Raw genomic sequence first — 21,358 nt, forward strand, 5'->3', positions numbered from 1 at the left:
CAGATGGAGTCGTTCCCATGGGAACGCCTACCGTCTGGGTCCGGCCCCAATGACATCACTAGTGATGTCAGTGGGAGTGTTTTTGGCTCTGATAGAGCCAAAAGCACTCCGGGCTTGCGGCAGACGAGACCCTACCATGAGGGTCTCGTCGCAAGCCCGATGGTCGCGATGGTCTTGACCATCGCGACCATCTTCTTGGCCGCTTGCAACTAGGCCGCTCCAATTTTAGGTAGGCCGACCCTGATTCAGAGCGAGCGCTCTGGTCAGAGCGTCCGGCTCTGAATCAGGCCCAGACTCAGCAATCTGTATAGGATAGTGAAACATAGGTCAGTGTTTCTATAAACATGTATGCATGAGGGTATATGGCATATACACTGCAGTGCCAAAAGTCATGGGATAGATGCCTAGTATCGTGTAGGACCCCCTCTAGCCCGGTGAAGTGCAGCAACTCAACGTGGCATTGATTGCACAAGTGGACAGAAGACCTCTGGAGAGATGTTGACTGATGCCATCTGGATAGCTTCCCACAGCTCACAGCAGTGGCGTATCTATAATGCGTGCAGTGTGTGCGGGGCATACGTGCCCCCGGGCCCAGGGGGGCCCCCGCACCGCACACCCTGCACCCATATTATTTTATACTCACCTGTCCGTGGTCCCGCTTCGGGTGTCAGCGCTGCTCAGAACACCGGAATTTTTTTCCAGTGTTCTGTGCATGCGCAGTAGACTTCGGGCACTAGAGTGTGCCCGGAGTCTACTGCGCATGCACAGAACGCCGGAAAATGGCCACCGCTGCCATTTTTCCAGGACTATGCGCATGCGCAGAAGACTCCGGGCGCACTCTAGCGCCCGGAGTCTACTAATGCTCTGGTGGCTGGCCAGCCGTGTCAGTCGGCTGCCGGCCACCGGGGAGAGAGGAGGGGGCCCTGCACGGTGAGTGCACACGGGCCCCTGGCTCACAGATATTTGTAGGTGCAGGATCTTGGCCACATCGTTCATCGGAACTCTCCAGAATGCTCCTCGAACCAATTCTGGACAACTTGGGACTGAAGGCATTGTGCATTATCCTGCTGGAATATTCCATCATTGTAGAGGTACATGAAGTTCATGAAGGGCTGCAAATAGTCATCAAGCAATGCAATGTAGCAGTTGCCCTTCAATGACGTGTTCAGGCGGACCCAACCATGCCATGTGAACACACCCCGCACCATTATGGAACCACGAACAGCCTGCACAGTGCGTTGTTGATAATCGGGGTCCATGGCCTCATGGGGTCTGTGCCACCACCCGAACCCTACCATCAGCCCGAACCAACTGGAACCATGACTTATCAGACCACGCCACAACTTGCCAGTCCTCCAGGTCCAATTAGCAATGTCACAAGCCCAGGTGAGAGTCAGTGTGCGGTGCTGTAGTGTTAACAGGGGCACTCTGGTGGGTCTTCTGCTCTCATATCTCACGGAAGCTAAAAACACTGCACTGACCTGCTGGATATGTGTCTGGTACCTCCTGCATTGAATGTGAGTGTGATTTGAGCCAGTTTCGCTTCTTTGTTACTACGGATAAATCTGTCCAGATGCTGCTGGTCACGATCATTAAGCACCACCTCGATGTCCACAGTAGGTGTTAATGTATTCCCTGAGGAATTCCTTGTACACACGTGACACCGTAGATCAAGGAATGTTGAATGTCCGCACAACTTTGGAAATTGAAAGTCCCATCCGTCGGGCACCCACTATCATGCCCCATTCGAACTCCGATAATTCACGTCGCCTTGCCATGAGCAGCCTAGCCGGTGTTCAAACTGACTCACAAGATGTCATATTACAACTGATGCAGGTCTGGGCATTTCCAAGACATCACAGTATGGTGACACTACCTACCATTACCTTTACATACTGCTATCCCAAGACTTTTGGCACTTCGGTGTAAAGGTTCCAATTGAGAGATTAGAGCCTTAAGTGCTGATATTGAGTCAGATGGATCTCTTTGCATGGATGCAGTGAGAATTAGCGTATAGCGCATGATCGGATTTACACATTTTTGCTTATGTCCGTCCGGATAGACAACTTCTCCACTTATTTTCTTTAGAAGGTGTGATACTGTGCATCCGGAAAGTATTCACAGCGCTTCACTTTTTCCACATTTTGTTATGTTACAGACAAAAAACAACTAAGAAATCACATTTACATAAGTATTCACAGCCTTTGCTCAATACTTTGTTGATGCACCTTTGGCAGCAATTACAGCCTCAAGTATTTTTGAATATGATGCCACAAGCTTGCCACACCTATATTTGGGCAGTTTCGCCCATTCCTCTTTGCAGCACCTCTCAACCTCCATCAGGTTGGATGGGAAGCGTCGGTACACAGCCATTGTCAGATCTCTCCAGGGATATTCAATTGGATTCAAGTCTGGGTTCTGGCTGGGCCACTCAAGGACATTCACAGAATTGTCCTGAAGCCACTCCTTTGATATCTTGACTGTGTGCTTAGGGTCGTTGTCCTGCTGAAAGATGAACCGTTGCCCCAGTCTGAGGTCAAGAGAGCTCTGGAGCAGGTTTTCATTCAGGTTGTCTCTGTACATTGCTGCATTCATCTTTCCCTCTAGCCTGACTAGTCTCCCAGTTCCTGCCACTGAAAGACATCCCCACAGCATGATGCTGCCACCAACATGCTTCACTGTAGGATTGGTATTGGCCTGGTGATGAGCGGTGCCTGGTTTCCGCCAAACATAACGCCTGGCATTCACGCCTAAGAATTCAATCTTTGTATCACCAGACCAGATAATTTTGTTTCTCATGGTCTGAGAGTCCTTCAGGTGCATTTTGTCAAACTCCAGGCGGGCTGCCATGTGCTTTTTACTAAGGAGTGGCTTCCGTCTGGCCACTCTAGCATATAGGCTTGATTGGTGGATTGCTGCAGAGATGGTTGTCCTTCTGGAAGGTTGTCCTCTCTCCACAGAGGAATGCTGTAGCTCTGACAGAGTGATCATCGGGTTCTTGGTCACCTCCCTGACTATGGCCCTTCCCCCTCGATCGCTCAGTTTAGACAGCCGGTCAACTCTAGGAAGAGTCTTGGTGGTTCCGAACTTCTTCCATTTACAGATGATGGAGGCCACTGTGCTCATTGGGACCTTCAAAACAGCAGATATTTTTCTGTACCCTTCCCCAGATTTGTGCCTCGAGACAATCCTGTCTCTGAGGTTTACAGACTTGGACTTCATGCTTGGTTTGTGCTCTGACATGCACCTTATATAGACAGGTGTATGCCTTTCAAAATCATGTCCAATCAACTGAATTTAGCACAGGTGGACTCCAATTAAGCTGTGGACTCCAATTATGCTGTAGGAACATCTCAAGGATGATCAGTGGAAACAGGATGCACCTGAGCTCAATTTTGAGCTTCATGGCAAAGGCTGTAAATACTTCTGTACATGTGATTTCTCATTTTTTATTTTTTTATTTTATTAAATTTGCAAAAATCTCAACACGTTGTCATTACGGGGTATTGTGTGTAGAATTTTGAGGACAAAAATGAATTTATTCCATCTTGGAATAAGGCTGTAACACAGGGGTGGGGAACCTTTTTTCTGCCGATGACAATCCTGACATCTCCTCTCCCCCGCTGCGCTACCTGCCGCCGATGACAATCCTGACATCTCCTCTCCCTCGCTGCGCTACCTGCCGCCGATGACAGCTGCTACACTATGCTGATTCTGCTGCTGCCGCTGACAGCCGGCCGGGCAGGATGATTTTACCTTGCGGGTCGTATACGGCCCACGGGCCGGAGGTTCCCCACCCCTGCTGTAACATAACAAAATGTGGAAAGTGAAGCGCTGTGATTACTTTCCGGATGCACTGTAAATCACTTTATTGGCTCTTGGCCCACGAGTGACTGATGAATTTATTTGTAAGGCACTAATCATAGGTGTCTAGTATTTCTAGTTTCCACTCACTGGTCCTTGTAGTAAAAGAATATCTGGTCCTTCAACGTTCTAAACATCACAAGTAGCTGATTTCCATTAAAAGAACATTATATATTTTTATTTATTTTTTATTTAGGATGAAGAAAATAAAAATACAAACTTTCTATTCATTAATATTCTATCACCCAGAAATAAAGGGGTCTATGTACTAAGGGCCTGATTCAGCATGGATCGCAATTGCAACCGCGTACGCAGATCGTCCGATGGTGCGTACTGCGCATGCATATGCTCTGCGATCATGCACGCACCTAGAAAGCCATGGCAGAGTGAGTGTCGGGATGTCAGCGTTTGGGGGTGGTGACGGGGGAGTGGTCAGAGAAAAATGCAGGCGTTCCTGTCCTAAGCAATGGAGAGAGATAAAGTACCAACCAATCAGCACTGAACTGTTATCTTTCAAACACAGCCTGTAAAGTGACAGTTAGGAGCTGATTGGATGGTACTTTATCTCCACCCACTTTATCTCTCTCCAAGGCTTAATAAATACACCCCATATTTATTTAATGATTCAGAGACACCTATGTATAGTAGGTGCTGTAGTTATTGTAGCATACCATGCACAACTGGGATGAGGAAATCAGTATAACAATTGACACATTATTTATAAATGTGCATTTTCTCTGCATTTAGAAAAAGCCATGGTTATGTGTTTTCTGTCTAAAGGAAAATAAATAGGTCATTATATTGTTACTATTTTTTTCCCTTAATGCTAATACAGTAGACACCAAAAATTGACCAGTTTGCAAAAAACTGCAACATTGTTTCAACATAAAAAACCAAAAACTTAGGGTGTAGTGACTGCCTGCCCATTTACATTCTAGCCAAATCACCAATGGGTGTGGATTAACAGATAGACAGTAAAAAGGTTGACAGTATCTAGTTCAGTGGTCGGGGAACGGGTAAATTACCCCACATGGGGTAAAAATGAAATTCCTGGGGGTAATGGACGGACAGCCGGGCATGCATATGAATCATTCTATAATATAGAATGATTCATATGCATGCCCGGCTGTGCCGCAGGGAGGCTCTAAGCCGGACGCCCGCTGAGATGTTATTACCAGCGGGCGCCCGGTTCCTTCCCTGCAGCACCGCGTTAGCCAGAGGTTGGAGTTCTCTTCTGAACACCAGCTTCCGGCTCTCTCCATGCGCACTATGGGAGAGACGTCATTACATTTCTCCCATAGTTCCGAGGAGCAACCGGGCGGACAGGACGGCGGTGGATGCAGGAGCGGGGATTAAGGTGTTTTTTCTTTTGTTTTTTTTTGTACAAGCGGCACTACAGGGGCATTATATGGGGTCACTACTACAGGGGCATAACTATGGGGGCACTATTACAGGGGCATTATATGGGGGCACTACTACAGGGGCATAATTATGTGGGGCAGTACTACAGGGGCATTATATGGGTGCACTACTACAGGGGCATTATATGGGGGCACTACTACAGGGGCATTATATGGGGGCACTACTACAGGGACATAACTATGGGGTGAACTACTACAGGGACATTATATGGGGGCACTACTACAGGGGCATAACTAAGGGGGCACTACTACAGGGGCATAACTATGGGGGCACTATATGAATTCCTTCCTTTCAAATCAAGGGGGTAACGTCGGCGTATCTAAATATATTTTGGGGTAAAAGGTAAAAAAGTTCCCTGACCCCTGGTCTAGTTAGACACCAGGGGGTAAATTTACTAAGATGGGAGTTCTATTAAGAAGTGATGTTGCCCATAGCAACCAATCAGATTCCAGTAATTATCTTAATTATCTTAAATGAGAAGTAGAATCTGACTGGTTGCTATGGGCAATATCACTTCTTGATAGAACTCCCATTTTAGTAAATTTACCCCCAGATGTTAGACAGTCAATAGGTCGACTGGGACAAAAGGTCGACAGGGACAAAAGGAAGGTCCACATGTAAGAAGGTCGACATATACAAATAGTCAACAGGGTCGAAAGGTCGTCATGAAAATGGTTGTCACATGATTCTTTTTGTTTTTTAGTCCTAATCTTCATCCTGACTCTAAACCTAACCCTCCCCTTGGTGCCTAACACTAACCGTCGGTTTAGGTGCCTGACCCTAACCGTCCCTTCTAGTGCCTAACCCGTCCCTTCTAGTGCCTAACCCTAACCCTCCGGTAAGTGCCTAACCCTAACCCTTCCCTCCTGGTGCCTAACCTTAACCGTTGGGGTAAGTGCCTAACCCTAGTCATCGGGGTAAGTGCCTAACCCTAACCCTCTGGTAAGTGCCTAACCCTATACCTAACCCTAAAAAAATAATAATAAAAAAACAAATCATGTGTTGACCATGTTCATGTCGACCTTTTGTCCCTGTCGACCTTTTGTCCAAGTCAACCTTTTTATAGGCTTTACTCAACAGCGACAGGTGAAATGTGCCCCCCTCCCCACCCAAAAATACAAATAAAAATAAAACCTGCTTGGGCTTTGGAAGTGATCACAGTACAGCTAAGCTGGCATGAATCCTCTGTTTTTAGAAAATCAAGCTCATGCTGGAGATAACAGGACACTTGTCACCTGAAGGAATGAATTGCTTAAACTAATATATGCACTCCAGATCCCCACTGCTCACTTGTTTCCTATCAGATCAGCTTAGTATTACCACATGTAACCCCCATTGCTTAGCATTCATCCTGTACCGTGCACAATGACCTCGTTGCTCTTCTGGTGCTGCCAGATCTCGCTTATGGCATGGCACACATACTTCCCAAGGTCCGATTCATTAACGCCAGGCAGAGTAAGGGTGCTGTACATCTCTGTGTGGTATTTTAGCGGCCGACGATCACTGTGCTCAATCACAGGGCGGTTATGCTGTAAATAGATGACGAGTGGTGAAATCTCAACAGTTGTGTCGCTGTGTATGTAAAGAAATATAGCAGGACATTGCTTAGTTATCCTAGTTCTGCAATTAGGGCTAGATTTCCTAAGCGGCTGCTTCTGCAAGACACCATGGCGCATTTGACCTTGAAATTTAAAGTGGTACTCATATTATCAAGTATAAAGCGTGGCATGTTTCTCACGGACTATTAGTGGCTCTTTAAAAACTCAGGTCAAACACGCGGAGAAGCAGCCGCTTGCAAAAGTCGTCACTTAGTAGAGCTAGTCCATAGTCTTTAGGATCACTGCATATCTGCTAATTGGTGGAGAGGGAGGCTATTGTAGAAAATAAACGTTGATTATCCCTTGATATTCCGTAGATTCAGCAGGGTTGGGTATGAAATACCGACGCTGGAAGCCCGATCAAGCAGAATCCTGACAGCTAAGGTAAGTAAGCTAACCCTAACCTTCTCTTCCCCCTAACCCTAAAACTCCATGGGGGTGCCTAAACCTAACTTCCCCTTCCGGCACCCTAAACCTAACCCTCCCGGGTGGTGCCTATCCCTAAGTCCCTCCGGGGGTGCCTAAACCTAACCCACCCTCCCTGCACCCTAAACCTAACCCTCCCGGGGAGGTGCCTAACCCTAACCCCCCCCCCTGGTGGCTCCTAACCCTGAACCTCCCTAGGGGGTGTCTAGCCCTAAGTCCCCCTGGGGGTGCATAACCCTAACCTTCCCCTGGTGGCGCCTAACTCTAACCCATTCCCTAGCCTAACCCTAACCTTCCCCGGGGGGTGCCTAACCCTAAGTTCCCCCGGGGGTGCCTAAACCTAACCCTCCCCCCCACGGCTAATGCTAACCCTGTCCCCGCTTACCTTCATTCAGAAAGCCATCTGTCAGGATTCCGTCGTCGTGCTAAAGATAGGCAACAGGATTTAGACACCTATGTTTAGTCCTATATTGGGATTTCGATGCCGGAATTCAGTCAGACGGCTTCCCGTGCGTCAGTTTTCTGACTACATCCGGATTCAGCCAACCTAAGCCCTATCCCAAGCTCAGTTTAAGACCAAAACACCCCAATGTACAAACCCAGTGGAAGCCAGTATACTACAGCTTCATTTTATCAATCTACTTAGGGCCTGATTCAGAGTTGTACGCTAATGCCGTCGTCACTGTGAATTTGTGCGCAGCTGCTATGCGAAATTATACAAATGTCGTAGCCGCCAGGAAATGTACTGAGATAACCCACCAGCAGCTTTGGAAATCTAAACATCTGTATAAAGTGTTGCAGCGTCTTCGTACAAAGACTCAGCATCGGTGGCAGGTCATTGGATTGTTGCAGTCCTGAATGAGCCCGTGGCCCTGCAGAGTGGACATGAGAATTAAGACGCAGAAGCCATATTCCTTGCGTACAGGATCGCAGTTGCAGAGTGTGGGACGCCACCTAACTGGTCGCAACACGCCTTCTTTCTTTGCCGCCACTCCCGCTACCTTCCTTAAATGTTCCCTGATAGTCACTCACGCTGCGAGTATATAGTCGCTGTGAGCGGCTACGATAATGGTCGCATGCAAGTTTTACTTCTAATTGCTCAACATAAACATCGTAATATTGTACACTCTGAATCAAGCCCTTAGACATTAGCTTTAATTCACCCACGGAATGTGCAAACCGATACAGATCACTTTTTATTTAAGACAAACCGACCATGCATTTCCAAATGAGCCTAAACACCAATGAAACCCGGACATAGATAGATCACCTTTTTGCCAGGATAGTCCCAGCTAAAGTTGACTGCGGTATTAAACTCGGCAGTCACGGTGCAGTTCAGTACTAGTTGGTCTCCAATGAGCAGCTCCACTGTGTCCTTGGGAGAAAGGTACATATCATAGAAACGATAACCTGGAGTAAAGGGAAAACATATGGAGATATAGGTACAGCCAGTACGACCAATATCATATACAATTTGTTAGGCACATCCTGTAGTTCCTACCTGTGAAGTGGACGACAAAATAATTAGAAAGAAACTCTTTGCCATTGATTATGGTCATACACTGGACTAAAAGCGTATCCCTTATCCAGTCGGCAGGGACCAACATGCCCTCCTTATTGTCCCATGATACACTCTCCCCATCTGGAGCGATGACTGACGTTGGCTAAAGGAGCACAAAAAAGGTCATAAAAACAAACCAAACCCTGAATTTAAATGTAACTCATCAGCAACAAGAGTAAATAAATAATCAGAGTGAATAAAATCTGCAAAATGTAATTCTTAGGGGTCTATTTATGCAGACCAGACACCATCTAACAACCTGTATTGCCGCTTAGTAGCGCTGAGATTACCTGTACCAATATACACCTCTGTGGGTATTTTATCTACTTCCCCAGCAGCCTAAGAGCCCGATTCAATTAGCCGCGGTCAGTTACCGCAAGCTAATTGATCTGCTGGGGCTATTCAATTATAGCGATCTACAGTTAACACAGATTTCAGTTCAAGACTTAAACAGAAATCCACCTTAAGTGCCCTGATCGGTGGTGCCGCAAACGTGTTATACTATAGCTCCGGGAACTTATCCCGGATCAGGGCCGAATTGGCCATCTGGCACTTCTGCCAACTGCCAGAAGAGCCGATGACCTCAGGGCCCGCTCGAGGAGGGCGGAAGTGAGCCCACCGTCCACCCCACGCCGCCGGATACATGATATGAGCTCAGGGGGAGGGAAGGGGTGGCGGCAGTGTTGGGCCGGTGCGCTCTGTTCGGCCGGGAAGAGACGGGGCGTACCGCAAGGCCAGGCCCCCGTGACTCACGGCACGCCTCCTTGAAACTTAACCACACCCCCTTTGAGAGAGCCCGCACCTAAGGCACGTGCACAGGGCCGACTGCCAGGGCTGATCTACAGTCCCAGTCCATCCTTGCCCGGATCCCATGGGATAACACACGTTACCAGGTAATTTACCATGCAAGGAAAAGGGGCTGTAATTGAATAGCCCCCGGCATTAAAGCCCAAGGCTGCCACCATTTTCCCAGCTCTGCATCTAATTGAATCCAGCCCTAAAGCTGCCTGAAAACGGTCACAGTGAAATGCAAAAAGTAGTTTTACATTTTAAGAGGTGACAAAAGCCTTTTCTCTGGTGAACCCCTTTGTAGGAATAGTAGCTTTAAAATGTTACTATATTTTGGAGTTTCTTTTTTTTGTTTCTGCAATATTGTAATAGGAAATCAAATATTATGTCAATAGCTACATATAGTCAGAACAGCTGCCTTTATCTTGCTGATATTGTCCAGAAAATTGATTTGCATTTTATAGGTTCAATATATATTGACTCATTTCTTTGTGCACTTTTAGGCCTTTTATCTCACGGAGTGAATTTATTGATTAATGTATTGGGTTATACCGTTTTCAGAGTAACATTGAGGTCTGGGATGGATACTTGGCATGGAACTCTGGCAATTTCTCTGTTTATTACTAGAGTCCCACTTGGGTTGATGAATGGTTGCTCCCAGTCTGAGGACACAAGAAAGAGAGAGAGAGAGAATTAGTTACACAATGCTGTATGTGTTTCTAGTGAGTATTTGTGACTTTCAAACTTTTATTAGTATAATTATACCATACATGCAAAAATTAGAGACAAGGTACTGTGGGCCTGATTCAGAGCTGCTCGCTAGATGCGATCACTCGCACGTTGTGTATGCAAATTGCGTAGGCAGTGCTACTGCACAGCAATGCATTAGCACGCCCACCAGCCTGGTTTAAGACGCCCACTTGTGCACGTCATGTCCAGGAAGTGTATGCAACCATCGGTACATCGGATGCTATCGCAGCGCTTGAGGTTGACCATACCCTGCAGCAAGCACTGTGAACACTTCAGTATAAAAACAAGCCAGATGACGTGTACTATGATGCTGTCTTATATATATCATAATTATGTACACCTCTAAAAACGTCGTTGAGATGCTCAGGCACGCTTGTGTTTGCACCTACACTCCCCCCGTTTTTAATGGCCAGCCCGTTACCACCTACAAACGGCTTCCCTGTCACTCACAGCTGGACTGTCTATACGCAGCGAGCGAGTGCATTGTGAACTTTCGCTAATGCGATGCGAACTTTCACTGCGATACATGCACACTGCATACCATCGGCAGCAGCAAGAGTATGCATCTTAGCGAGCGGGTCTGAATCAGGCCATGTGTTTTAATGAACTTTATAGGATAGAGATTGCGCATTTAGGGAGGCTTCTCTGCTTTTGTAGGGGGGACGAAGTTTATCTTATCCCTATAGAAATATTATTTTTAACAACCCTCCGTGGTGGCATAAATTGGGAACTGACTAGTCCTTGCAATTGGAAGCCTTTTTCGACTCCCAGGTGCACTCTATAAGACAAAGCAATTCTTTTTTTAATGCAGCTACTGACCATTTATCCATGAAGGTCCAAAGGCCAGAAAGAAAAATAAGTAAAATAATACTGCTTCTTTTCAGTAACAATGTCATACACATAGACATGATCAATCATAAACCAATACAGTCAGCAAGAGGAACACTACTAAACCATGTAATAATACAACACTATTAAGGGAGTAAAAAGCCTGGGGTCATTTTTAAAATGGAGTGCTTCTTAGGTAAGATGCTCCACAAACTATGCTTCCCAAGCATGCAGCCTAAAGATAACTGAGGGCTCACTTAGCCTGATGGCATATAAACACCCAGGATGAAGAAGGAGCCAGGCAGTATCAGAATGTATGTAAAAGGGGAACTTGGTGGTGTTCCCATGAAAGATAAACAGCATAATCGCTGGGTGGTATCCTATGGTTGGATGGGGTGGTTTGAACGGTTCCTCTTTGCAGCTTGGATTACCCTCCCTCTGGACCTATTTAATATATTTATACATTGTTTATATTTGATGGACTCATGGTTATTCAAGTTGATTAACATTTTTCCTTCAACAGAGGAGGCTCAGCTTTGCTGGAAAGCATTGCTCTGCAGTGGCCACAAATGGGGCAAGAGGTGGTTGTTTAGAGCTTCTCCTTCGGAAGGAGACAAGTTTGTCATAACCCGTGCTTCAGAAGCGGGACACCTTCCTTGCGTGAGGCATCAGTACTGTGCCAGGTAAGGGGTGGCAGGTTTCGCCACAACTCAGATTGCACGGGAGCATACAGCATCCCCTATTTGGTTATGGTTCATTTAGCTGGAGCTGATTAGGGCAATGTTTGCTTGGTAATTCATTTAATGCTGTGACCTATCATTGTCTATTCACATCTCCTTGTGCTATAATAGTGTTAAGTTTAATTTAAGTTTTATAATGGAGGTTCTTATGCCTAGACAAAGCCTTCAAACACTGGGGGGTATATTTACTAAAGTGAGAGTTTTTAGAAGTGGAGATGTTGCCCATAGCAGTCAATCAGATTCTACTTAACAAGTAACTAGCACCTTCTAGAAGATAATAGCTAGAATCTGATTGGTTGCTAGCTTGTTATGGGCACCATCTCCACTTCTAAAAACTCTCACTTTAGTAAATTTACCCCTGGGTGACTAATTGATAACCTTACTTGCGATTGAGTGGTATTAGGTGGGGAAATAGAATAAGTAATATTACTCTGGCTTTGGAGTGCTCCTATAGGGTTGTTGTTTTTCATCTCTGTCTGCCCTCCTGCAAATGGAGCTTTTGCTCTTTGATTACTTTGAAGAGATGATTAAAATGCTCTTATTGGCTAATATTTAGAAAAACAAAACAAAGTGCACTGTTTCATCAAAGGCGCTTCATGAGAGTTACCGTATAGGCATTTTATGAGTGTTATAGTCATTTTTTTTGGAAACACTAATTAAGGATAGTGTATCAACACAGTGAAACCACACCCAATTAATTGCAGCGCTAGATACATTAGATAAATTAAATGTAATTTAATACATATCACACTACATCAATGCACATAATAAAAATTATGGATAAATGATTATTGCTGGTGTAATACCCAGAACAGAAGATTATCGCCCCATTTACTAACGAGTTTTATCACCAAAACGAGTGATAAATTTGACAGTTGACAGTTGGGAGCCGATTGGCTGGAGCACCATTATCATACGCAGTGAAATGTATCACTAATTTTGGTGATATAACTCGTTAGTAAATGAGGCCCTATATCTACTAATTAAATAATAGCATATATCAGCAGATTTTATTGTTGCATCACAAAAAAGTACATGCAGGCCTATATTATTACAGTTCAATGTTATTGATCAACCTCCAGGTCTGCTAGTCACCTTTAGCTTACCAGAGTATATGTATGTGGTGGTATGGGGCGTCCCCCTATACCACTATAAGCAAGATTGTGACTCATGTAAGCCTGGTTGGAAGACAAGGATGCCCGATGAGTTATATGTCAGGGTTAGGTCACTGCTTTTATCCACAGGGAATGTGCCACCCGCACTGCATATAGCTGGCCCAGGATCACCACACCCAAACACTCTCTAGGAGGAAAAGCTGTCACAAAGGGGATCTCGAGCGTCATACACTCCAGGCAGTGTGAGCTGAGCCGGAGGCTGCCCAGAGTCTCTCCACTAGGTGCTGTGCACCGTAGCATTGGGAGGCGACAGGGGATAGGTGAACAATGGGCTGAGAATAGCTGGCACATGTGAGGACTCACTTATTAGATAAAGTCCTGGTAATCCTTCGGGGTAGAGAAAGTCTCTGGATTCGGCTGATCAATCAGGTAAGTTTCAATAGTAATTAGGTGCAAAATAGTAATATCCAATAAATAAAAATCCAATAAAACGGGACAGCAACGCGTTTCGTCTACTCTGTAGACTTTTTCTTTTTTTATGGAAACAATCTGAGCTCATATCTTCATCACATTGAAATCTTGCTGAAAACGTGCATTTTATAGGACACCCGTCTTTGACATTGTACCCTCTTACCTCTCACAAAGACGTGGATGCTGACAGCCGTGGATCCCTTGACCTTGGCATCGACATATTTGTAGTGGCAGCAGTAAGAGCCGGAGTCATTAGAACGGGAGCCCGTTATTCGGAGCACCTTGCAGTACGGCTTGCTAGAAGTGCCGTCACAATCCTCCACTATAACACTACGAGTGATGTTGGCGATCTCAGACGATTGTGAGTCCTTCTCATTTGCGTCAGATTCTATGATGCCTCCTGGCCACAACCACTGCAGGGGCCTTTGTCCCCTGGCAAACGCAAGGAAAGGAAAACAATATGTTAGTGCTAGTATACATATACGGTTATTCTTTTCAACTGTATAACTGAAATAACAACAGGTCTGTAAGCTTTTACAATAACGTTAAAAGCAGGAGTGTAACCACTGGATGGCCAGGATGGTGCTTGCCAGGTTACGTGGTCGGGGAGGGGTGCCACACTGCTCAGCCACCAACATATTTTGGGGCAGATATATGAAGCTCTGGGAAGTGATAAAGTGGAGAGTGATAAACGACCGACCACTCAGCTCCTAACTGTCATTTTTCAAACATGTAACATGACAGTTGGGAGCTGAGTGGTTGGTCGTTTATTACTCTGCACTTTATCACTTTCCAGAGCTTCATACATTTGCCCTTTTTGCCCCTGGGGGGAAGGCTGTACGCGAATTTCCCCAGCCTTACCTTTTGCGCGGAGCTCCTGGCTCTGGGCTCCATCACTGAGCCTCCATGATGTTGTGGGGCAGAAGTTTAATGATGATGCAGCGCAGATGAGTGGGAGTTTTAGTTATTCAAGTCTTTCACTTTGCCATGGGCACACAGACCCCTATAAATGGCCCTGGTTACAAGATTTACAATTTGCAAGGATTGATCATTTCCTTTTCTTACACACACGTTATTATCAGTAGTCACTATTTACCACTCTAATACAAACAACTGAACCAGTGCTTGGATTTAGTTTTATCATATAGCACAAGGAGAATAAACCGTGTCACTATTGGGTGCATCCTATAGTGACACACTTTTTCTCCTTGTGCCATATAATGTAACTTGTACCGTGTCCAGTGGTAGCACCCCCTTGGATATACTGAAACAAAAAAAAAATTGGACAATAGGGGTATCTTCATAATTTTCTAAGCTACATAGGATAGGAACCATATTAACACCTGTGCGACAGGAACTTGTATCTTTAGGTTTATGCGGCTGTGCCTGACCGACTAAGGAGAAGAAGATTGTGGAGATAGACAAAATACTTATATTCTATTATTCTGTGTGGCTAATGTGACATATGAGCCTATAAATCACAATGCCCTGCACAAAGGAGCCACTGCAAGTACTTATGTGGGGCTAGAGATAGCAGTCCAGCAGTTTATTTTATTATAATAATCACCACGCCTGGCATTGAGTGGGAATCCTCTCCTCTCTGTAATTGATTTTGATTCTTCCGTCATTTTTCTGTGTTTTCCATTTTTGTACATCTTTTATATATAGTATTATACACATAAATTAATATATATATGTATATGTGTGTATATATATATATATATATATATATATATGTATGTATATGTAGAATAGGCTTGGCACTCATATATATGCATATATGTATCACACAAAGTTGCGGCGGCGCTCCCCAAGAAAGTAGCAAAATGAATTGGGTGTAGAGAAACCTGACGAAAATCCGTGATTGAAACATTGAAGTAAATAAGTGCAGAGGATCCTCTAAACCCAATTCTTTTGCTTCTTTCTTGGGGAGTGCCGCCGCGACTTTGTGTGATTATATATATATATATATATGTATATAAATATATACATATAAATTAAAAATATAATACAAAAATAATATATAAATAAATGCTCACAGTGTGGGGCAAAGTGCTTTGGTACGTAAGGCAACCTGCACAGCATACAGCATCATAATGCAGATATTTTTATAAGAAGTGACATAACATGTAAATCAGACAGATAGTCTTACAATATGTAAGTGAAGGCTATTACAATAATGTATGATATAGTAGGACCTATAAAATGGAAAATATTCAAGTTCGAACTGAGTATAGCCTATCAGCATGGGCACTGCGGAACAATGGCCCAGTGTCTCCTGGAATTAAGGAATCGAGGAGCTGATTCAGAGCCGCTCGCTAGATACGATCGCTTGCATGATGTGTATGCAAATTGCGTAGGCAGGTGCGATCACACAGCAATGCATTAGCACGCCCAGTATTTCTTAAAGAGCGATCACGTAGTGTATGCAGACACCCACCAGCTTGTCTTAAGACGCCCACTTGTGCACGTCATGTCCAGGAAGTGTATGCAACCATCCGTATATCTGGTAACATCGGATTCTATCGCAGCACTTGAGGTTGACCATACCCTGCCGCAAGCACTGCAAGCACTACAGTGTAAAAACAAGCCAGGTGGCGTGTATTATGATGCTGTGTTATAATTATGCACACTTCTAAAACGCCGTTGAGATGCTCAGGCACGCCTGTGTTTGCACCTCCACTCCCCCCTTTTTAATTGGCCAGCCCCTGCTACCACCTACAAATGGCTTCCCCTGTCACTCACTCTGCTGGGCTATCTATGCGCAGCGAGCAAATGCATTGTGAACTTTCGCTAACGTATGCACACGAGCACTGCGATGCATGCGCACAATGTATACCATCGGCAGCAGCGAGTGTTTGCATCTTAGCGAGCGGGTCTGAATGAGCCCCCAAGCCTCAATCGAAAAATACCATATATTAAAATACAATATATTCTACGTGACATATTTTCTTTATACATTTTAGTTCTATGGATCATGAGAGTTGAGGCAATAACCAGGAGAATAGATGTAGTCTGTAAGCTGTGTAGATGCTTTTTGGTTAGCTGCTTTGGTGAAGTGAGTAATCTGCAAACCAAATAAACAATGAATAGTCTCAGAGGAGAGCAGTGGTGTGTGTTAGGGGCCTAAGCATAGTGAATAAGTTATGCCAAGTTCTACTCTACAGTTCTAGATACAGTAGAGGAAGCCCTGGAAGCATATTTAAAACTAGCTGCTGCCCACTGATCGCCCACAATGAAATTGCTTCTGACAACATTTGTTTTATTTGAGGTTGAGTCTGTTTTGCGGAAGAATCCTGCGATGTTTAGCTCTACGCATGCTCCGCAGCTGATCATATGGATGTATTCTATGATAGATTCAAGTCAACCAAATTGCATCTCTTCTTGTGGGCGTAAATGGTATTCAACTGTATATTCGCACATAGGCTTAGTATAATGAGGGCGTGTATACGCAACTGTGGGTTATGCGGAGTTCTGCGTAGGCAGAGATTGGTGGTTTTCAGATGCAAGGTCCAAGTGTGTGTACTAATAATGACAGCTATTTCATTATAATGGCGGTTGCGCAGATGCGAACAACTGAATGTCGACATAATGGCGGAACAGGAACAAGACATTACTGGCACTTTACAAGTCCTTTGTAATGAATGTAAAATCTGATCATCATTGTATGATTCATCAAACTTTTCTTACTGTAAATGCATTTCCCTGTTACAATGTAGTGATTATGGAGAGAATTACAATGCGTTGGAAATATATATGGAAAAGTAGCTGTAACAGTTTTCTCCCCACCATTGATGAAAGTGGTCAGTCTGATGTTTTTGGAAATGAAAATGAACTCACAGAGATTTGTGCTGATTCAGTACTTTGTGGTTCCAGATCCATGAATTGAAACATCCCCCCTGCACAGGTTGAAATCCCGCGCTCTCTGCTTGACGGACGTTATCTCTACAAGGCACCTGCACCACACTGCTCTTGTGGTAAAGGCGGTTAATGGGATGCAATCATTTCAGGGTGGTCCACAGTTATGATATTGTATGGTACAGATGGGCTTAATTATAGGAGCAGGAGACAGCATCAAATTTGAACAAGGGAATGAATAAGTGCTCGGAGGGGAGAGATGAGAAGCCTGGCTTACTTCCACTCAAGTTCCTTAGTGGGGTGAAAGACAATATCACTACCTCGCCTTGGTTAGAAGTGAACATAATAAGCTCTCCAGAGTCCAGCTAAGGACTCCCCCCTCCAGTAACAAACATTGTGTTGGAACAGGTTGTGTGTGGATCTCAGAGCTGGTGTGAATAACACATTTAGTGACTGACAGACTTTGAGTAATGAAAGGTGAGGCTACATGAACTCAGGTTTCTATTTCTACTGTAAATTTGCCAGTTTTCAAAGTTCACTTTAGAACTCTGTGTCCCACCCCCCTGCAATGCAAAGAGTGCAGAACAGAAACATTAACAGCCTTCTGGACCGATAGCAGAATGGGGTAACACTCTAAAAGTGGCAGCACACAGGGAGCATTCATCACATGAGTAACTTGGCAGCGGGAGAGCTTTATGAGAGAAGAGGGCCTGTGTGGTGTGCAGCCTCTGAGGGCCCCCCCTACTCTCTTGCCATTGCAGTTGGAGAGCAGACTTTAGCATTATGGCAGAATCTACTGCACAGATCTATGGGATATTAGTGCTGACTCCATTTTCCCGGTGATTTCTCTACTGCCTCCATTTTCCCGGTGATTTCTCTACTGGGAAAATGGTGACAGCACCATTTTCCTGGTGATTTCTGCAGCACCAGTGGAAATGTAAATCTAGTTTATCAGTGCAGGGTCTGCACACCCTGCACCAATTACACAGTTGTGTCCACAATCCACATACACCTATCTTCAAATCGCTCCAAATAGTCAAATTTTGTGGGCCACTGACTTTGCGACTTTGTCTTAATCTGCTGCTTTATACTAGGGGTGTGCACCGGCCACTTTTCATGTTTTGTGTTTTGGTTTTGGATCTGGATCTTTCTTCGTGTTTTGGATCTGGATTGGTTTTGCCAAAACCACCCTTCCGTGTTTTGGGTTCTGGGTTTTGTGTTTTGGATCTGTATTTTTTTGAAAAAAAGCATAAAAATAGCTAAAATCACAGACTTTGTGAGTTTTTCTGCTCCTATGCTATTATTAACCTCAATAACCTTAATTTCCACTCATTTCCAGTCTATTCTGAACACCTCACACCTCACAATAGTGTTTTTATGTCCAAAAGGTTGCACAGAGGTAGCTGGATGACTAAGCTAAGCGATACGAGTGGGCGGCACAAACACGTGGCCCATCTAGGAGTGACACTGCAGTGGCAGACAGCCCCAGTTGCGGTTTGAAAAACTTGGCCCCAAACTGTACATACTGCAAAGAAAAATAAGAGGTGCAAGATGGAATTGTCCTTGGGCCCTCCCACCCACCCTTATGTTGTATAAACAGGACATGCACACTTTAACAAACCAATTATTTCAGCGCCAGGGTCTGCCACACGACTGTGGCTGAATTGATTGGTTCGTTTGGGCCCCCACAAAACAAGCTGGCAATTAATCTGTCCCTGCACAAACTGGCTCTACGGAGGCAAGATTTCGTCCTCATCCTCCTCATCCACTGATTCCTCATCCTCTTCAGTGTTGTGTACATCCTCATCCTCACAGAGTATTAATTCGTCCCCGCTGGAATCCACCACCACAGGTCCCTCTGTACGTTCTGGAGGCTGGGAGAGTTGATAATTCATTTTCATGAACATCATCTTCTCCACATTTTGTGGAAGCAACCTCCTACGCCTTTCGCTGACAAGGTCCCCGGCTGCACTAAACACTCTTTCGGAGTACACACTGGAGGGGGGGCAACTCAGGTAAAATAGAGCCAGATTGTACAGGGGGTCTCCAAATTGCCTCTTTTTCCTGCCAGTACAGGTACGGACTGTCAGACATGCCTACTTGGATGCTGTCACCGATGTAATCTTCCACCATTCTGTGGCTGCACTAAACACTCTTTCGGAGTACACACTGGAGGGGGGGCAACTCAGGTAAAATAGAGCCAGATTGTACAGGGGGTCTCCAAATTGCCTCTTTTTCCTGCCAGTACAGGTACGGACTGTCAGACATGCCTACTTGGATGCTGTCACCGATGTAATCTTCCACCATTCTGTCAATGGTGACAGTATCATATGCAGTGACAGTAGACATGTCAGAAATTGTTGCCAGGTCCTTCAGTCCGGACCAGATGTCCAAACTTGGTCCTGCCTGCCCTGCATCACCACCAGCGGGTTGCTTAGGATACCTAAGTTTTTTCCTGGCAGCTCCATTTGCAGGAGAAAATGAAGAAGGAGCTGTTGACGTGTCACGTTCCGCTTCAGCTGACAGTGTTTTCACCAGCAGGTCTTTGCATCTCTGCAGGCTTGTGTCGGCCTGAAATAGAGACACCATATAGGCTTTAAACCTAGAATCGAGCACGGTGGCCAAAATGTAGTGGTCTGATTTCAACAGATTGACCACCCTGGAATCCTGGCAAAGCGAATGAAGGGCTTCATCCACAAGTCCCACATGCCGAGCGGAATCGCTCCGTCTTAGCTCCTCCTTCACTTTCTCCAGCTGCTTCTGCAAAAGCCTGATGAGGGGAATGACCTGACTCAAGCTGGCAGTGTCTGAACTGACTTCATGTGTGGCAAGTTCGAAGGGCTGGAGAACCTTGCACAACACGGAAATCATTCTCCACTGCGCTTGAGTCAGGTGCATACCCCCTCCTTTGCCTATGTCATAGGTGGATGTATAGGCTTGAATGGCCTTTTGCTGCCACTCCATCCTCATGAAGCATATAGAGGGTTGAGTTTCACCGCATCACAACCTCTTGCTTCAGGTGATGGCGGGGCAGGTTCAAGAGTGTTTGCTGGCGCTCCAGTCTTCAGCACGCAGTCACTGAATGGCGAAAGTGGCCAGAAATTTTTCGGGTCACCCAAAGCGTCTCCTGCACGCCCCTGTCGCTTTTCAGAAAATTCTGCACCACCAAGTTTATTGTGTGAGCAAAACATGGGACGTGCTGGAATTTGCCCAGATGTAATGCCCGCACAATATTGGTGGCTTTGTCAGATATCACAAATCCCCAGGAGAGTCTAAGTGGGGTAAGCCACTGGGCGATGATTTCCCTCAGTTTCTCTAAGAGGTTGTCGGTGGTGTGCCTCTTACTGAAACCGGTGATACACAGCGTAGCCTGCCTTGGAACGAGCTGGCGTTTCTGAGATGCTGCTACTGGTGACGCTGCTGTTGCTGCATAAGATGATACATCTACCCAGTGGGCTGTCACAGTCATATAGTCCTTAGTCTGCCCTGTTCCACTTGTCAACATGTCCGTGGTTAATTGGACTTTGGGTACAACCGCATTTTTCAGGACACTGAGGACACTTTTTCTGACGTTTCTGTACAGTCTCGGTATCGCCTGCCTAGTGATGTGGAATCTAGACGGGATTTGGAACCGGGGACACACTACCTCCATCAATTGTCTAATTCCCACTGCACTAATGGTGGATACCGGACGCACGTCTAACACCAACATAGCAGTCAAGGCCTCAGTTATACATTTTGCTTTAGGATGACTGCTGTCATGGTGTGGTTTGCAGGCGCTTGGATACAACCGGACAAAGGGATTTAGGTGTCCCTGGACTGCTTACGGTCTTAGCCAAAGTGTCTGAACTTGACAGTAACTTTTTATGAACGCGCTGCAGGTGACGTATAAGGGAGGATGTTCCTAGGTGGTTAACGTCCCTACCCCTACTTATT

The 21,358-nt window shown here is 45.4% G+C and overlaps 1 protein-coding gene across 1 annotated transcript in view; it reads right to left on the reverse strand.

The window, feature by feature from the left end:
- FLT4 (fms related receptor tyrosine kinase 4) overlaps window positions 1-21,358 on the reverse strand; it is a 259,066-nt gene that overhangs the window by 83,607 nt on the left and 154,101 nt on the right. Inside the window, exons 3-7 of the mRNA XM_088454762.1 lie at window positions 13,728-13,996; window positions 10,213-10,322; window positions 8,812-8,974; window positions 8,581-8,720; window positions 6,644-6,815 (exon numbers count right to left, since the gene is read on the reverse strand). Of these exons, the coding sequence (XP_088310888.1) occupies window positions 6,644-6,815; window positions 8,581-8,720; window positions 8,812-8,974; window positions 10,213-10,322; window positions 13,728-13,996 (854 nt within the window). The remainder of the gene's footprint in view (window positions 1-6,643; window positions 6,816-8,580; window positions 8,721-8,811; window positions 8,975-10,212; window positions 10,323-13,727; window positions 13,997-21,358) is intronic.

This window comes from Taudactylus pleione, unplaced genomic scaffold (genome assembly GCF_031769625.1).
Source record: "Taudactylus pleione unplaced genomic scaffold, aTauple2 ptg000629l, whole genome shotgun sequence".
NCBI classification, from domain to species: domain Eukaryota; kingdom Metazoa; phylum Chordata; class Amphibia; order Anura; family Myobatrachidae; genus Taudactylus; species Taudactylus pleione.